This window comes from Athene cunicularia, assembly GCF_003259725.1.
Source record: "Athene cunicularia isolate RWA chromosome 7 unlocalized genomic scaffold, athCun1 chr7_part1, whole genome shotgun sequence".
Taxonomy (NCBI): Eukaryota; Metazoa; Chordata; class Aves; order Strigiformes; family Strigidae; genus Athene; species Athene cunicularia.
Window position 1 is genome coordinate 9,402,317 of NW_020799107.1, and position 3,771 is coordinate 9,406,087.

General features: G+C 50.3%; 1 protein-coding gene across 6 annotated transcripts in view; it reads right to left on the minus strand.

Moving 5' to 3' along the window:
* MLPH (melanophilin) overlaps positions 1 to 3,354 on the minus strand; it is a 29,692-nt gene extending 26,338 nt beyond the window's left edge. For 2 of the 6 annotated variants that reach the window (XM_026852163.1, XM_026852164.1), the window contains exon 1: positions 1,983 to 2,860. In XM_026852163.1, the coding sequence (XP_026707964.1) occupies positions 1,983 to 2,092 (110 nt within the window). In that variant the 5' untranslated portion in view covers positions 2,093 to 2,860. Of the gene's footprint in view, positions 1 to 1,982; positions 2,861 to 2,924 lie in introns of those variants that run through there. The other 4 variants (XM_026852167.1, XM_026852168.1, XM_026852166.1 and 1 more) reach the window with 3 other exon arrangements.
* Between the last annotated feature and the right edge of the window lie 417 nt (positions 3,355 to 3,771).

Here is a 3,771-nt window from a genome sequence, read left to right on the forward strand (position 1 = left end):
GGGGGGAACCATTTCTTCAAGGCTTGCAGGTTGAGACAAGCCTAATGAATTAGAAAAGCAAATTAATAGAAAATCAAATGGGGATGGTCAGAGCACAGGGAGCAAGGGCGAATGGCTGCAGGGTATCACATTATGTCACATCATGTCCCAGCTTGTTAACAGGCAGAAAATGCTCACGTGTCCAGCACGGAGGAGTGTGGCAAACTTTCCCAGACTGGTGGTCTGGTTTATGCCAGGTATTACAGAAATATCTGATGTATGGCCTTAGCTGAGCCTGTGGACAGAGGCAACCAAGCCTTGGACCAGGTAACATGCTCTACCCTTGAGACTCGGGCAGTGCCAGGCACTGCTGGATTAACGCCAGCCCTCCTTGGGACAGGATTAAACAACAAAAGGAATAAAAAGCCATGACTGATGGGACAGAGGGAACACTGCTTCAGAGAAGCGGCAGGAGCCGGGTAGAAGCATCCTGAGACCTTCCCTCTATCTTACACTTCTTATACCATGGCACTCAATTTGGGAGGTTCCTGGGCATCACAGTGGACCCAGATAAGCCAGTCTGGCGCCAAGGTCAAGTAGGTAAGGAATTCACCTCACCCACTACTTTGCTGCAGGGCACAGCAATGTCGGTCCCCACCTCCTTCCTCCAGGCACAGCTCAGATCCATCACAAGGGAAATATTCATCCTTTCCAGGGTGATAATTTTTAAAATATCCTTGTCTGATCTTGGTCCTGCAGAGCTACCAGCAGAGGAAGGCAGTAGATTATGATACTGAATTATCACTGCCTCCTACACAGGCTGGGTTTTCTTAGGTAAAAAAACAATCAGGAGGTTCAAAAATATATAAGTGAGAGCTTCTCCTGGCTAATAGTGTAAATGGAGAATCCCACACAGCCTTGTGTGGAAACCCATGACAGCAAGCTTTTTAGGGGATGCTTCAACAGCTCAGATGCAGATAGCCCAAGTGAAGAAGGATGACTCTCACCCCTCACCTTTCCCCTTGGATCTGACAGGGGAACCAATGAGCTCCTGGCTCCAGGCACCAGTTTGCCTTTGGCACCAGCTGTGGCTCACAAAATTCAGAGCTAGAGGGGTGCAGGGGCTCAGCAGGAGTGCAGCACTGCCCAAACCTGGCCTGGGAATGCAGGCCATCCTGTTGGGATAATAATGAGAACTTGGCCAGACCCTCAACAGGGATGCTGTAGCTTCTTGAAATAAAGCTATGAAATTATTAAGCTCAACACCCAACCTAGTTAACAAACAACACCTAAACCACCACAATTTCTCATGCTCAAAATTTAACGTAATCTGTCTGAACACTTTTAAAACAGTACTTTTGTCAAATGCCCTGCTTATAAGAACTTAGAAGATACATCCATTTGCTGCTCAATCTTTTCCCTATGTGTGACCCCCTAAAACTTTCCCAGGATGTCATGGACCCCTGTAGAGCATATTTAAGGCTACTACAGTAGGTTTACCACTGCTCTCAGTTATTTTTCCAGGATTCTTCAGGAGTCTGTGGACTCCCAGGGCCCCCTGAATCACTGAATAGCCCTCCTGTCCTACAGACATGAGAACCATCACATGAAACAAGAGCAAGGGAGCCAGATTCCATCCTGTGCTCCAAGGTAAGGTTTCCCTGTGAGAGCCACACTAGCGTCAAGCCCCACAAAGGCATTTCCTAGGTGGAGGCCAGATATTTGTCCCCATAAACCACTGTAGTGACACTGGTCTGCGTCACCACCGATAGCACGGTGCCAGTTTGCACCTTGGCAGCCTGAATGCATCACCTTGCCACTGATAACATAATCTGTTAACCACTGGGTTTGATTTTAACAGCCAGGTCCTGGCTGCTCCTCCTTGCCCACAGTCTCACCATGTTGCTTTATTCCTGCAACCCATATATGCAGCAGAAGAAACAGGGACCTGCAACTATAGCTTACTTGCACCCAGCCTCGCGGACCACCGGGCAGATACTCACTCCAGCCGTTCCTCCTCTTTCTTCCGCAGATCAAAGTCACGTTGAATGACTTCCCAAACGTGCTTGGCCTCTTCATCGGTTAGTTTGGAGAGGTCCAGCTTCCTCCCCATCTTGTCCCGGCGAGTCGGACGCGGTCCCGTTACTCGCTACCCCGAGCGCTTGCTCTCCCGCAGCTTGGGATGCTGGTGGAGGGGGAAGAGCTCAGCCCCACCTCCGTGGCTGCCCATATAAACGGGCAGAGGCAGAGCAGTGGGCAGGCCAGCCGTTCCTGGCAGCACCCCAGCCGATCTGCCGGGTGAGCCTGCCGGTGGAGACGGGTGGCGAGCAGGACTGGCGCGGTGCCTATCGGCTGCGGGGACTCCCCGTCACCCGGGCGGGCAGCCCTGCCTTCCCCCGGGGTCCTGCCCAGAGCTGCAGGCAGCTCCAGACCTCGTCCGCCTGGCTGGAGTTGAAGGAAATGTTTACTTTCAGCAGAGCTGCCTGCTTTATGCAGGATGTGCGAATCAAATGAAACCTTCAAACACCTCCCCGGGGAAGGCAAGCCACGGGGTTTGGGAGGGGGCTGAGCATCCCCAAGGGGAGCTGTGCCTGCACGCCCGGGAGACTGGCTCCATCACGGTGGGTCCTGCCTCGCCACAACCCTCTGCTCCCCTACTGCTCACTCCCCGGATCCTTCTTCCGTGTCTCCTTAGACCATTCCCCCCCCCAACCGGTCAACAGCTTTGTAAGGAAAAATCAAGACCGTCTGGTTTCCTTCCACCAGTACAGCCACACCGGAGACCAGCCTCCCACATTTGCTAACTGCTCTGACAGCAATTTGAGAAGCTGAGCTTTGCTTGTAGCAAACAGCTTAATTAGGACACAGTGCTTCCCTCATTTACAGTTAGCAAGAAAGGATGGTTTGACAGGATTTTAAGAACAATGCTAAAACACATCACATACCTGAAGGGATATATATTGCGATAATCCAGCTACCAAAGCTGTTTTCTTGCTCAGTAAACACTCTCTGTGTGTCTAAGCAGGAATTCCCTAGACCTTGGATATTAAAAGAAACCCGTTTCTCAACTTCATCAGAGCAAATATCAATACTAACCACAATTTTTTCCCCTGACAGGTATCTAAACAGTGAGCAAGACGTCAAGACCGGAGAGGAAAACTATTCTGCCTGGTGGGACCAGCCTCCCTGCCTCTCAGACACTTCGCTTGCCCATGGGTGGAGGGAATTATCCACCCTAGTAACTCACTTGAAACAAAAATTACATTAAACTCTATGAACAGAGCCAGAAAAGGATTTTGAATCCAAACTCGGATGAATTTTGTGCAGAAAAGGTGATGATTACAGATGCAATGTTGTGCTTGGGTATCAGGAAAGCATGATCTTCGCTGGAAGCCAGAAATTGATTGCTTCTTCCAGCGGAGATGCAGTCCTGGCAAAAGCAATTAATTTATTGGCAGGAGCCAGACATCAGTTGGGCTGCTCCTTATGTAAGCGTATTTGCAAGCTTGTGCACGCCCCACTGCATCTGAACAGCAGAGGGGGTCAATAGATACTAATTAACATCAGAACAAAGACCCTGTTCCAGGTCGGCCAGGAGCTCCAACACTGGGGCCCAGATCTGAATACTTTCTTCTCCAAAAGGATAAGGAGGTTGCATAAACTTGGGAAGATGTGGCCTGCTGTACAATGAAAATGCGAAAAATGCCAGTGCTCAGCAGTGTCATACCCCCCAAAACTGCTGGCTTAGCCAGAAAACCACTGCGTGGGAAATGTCCCAGGTGCAGGTCCACA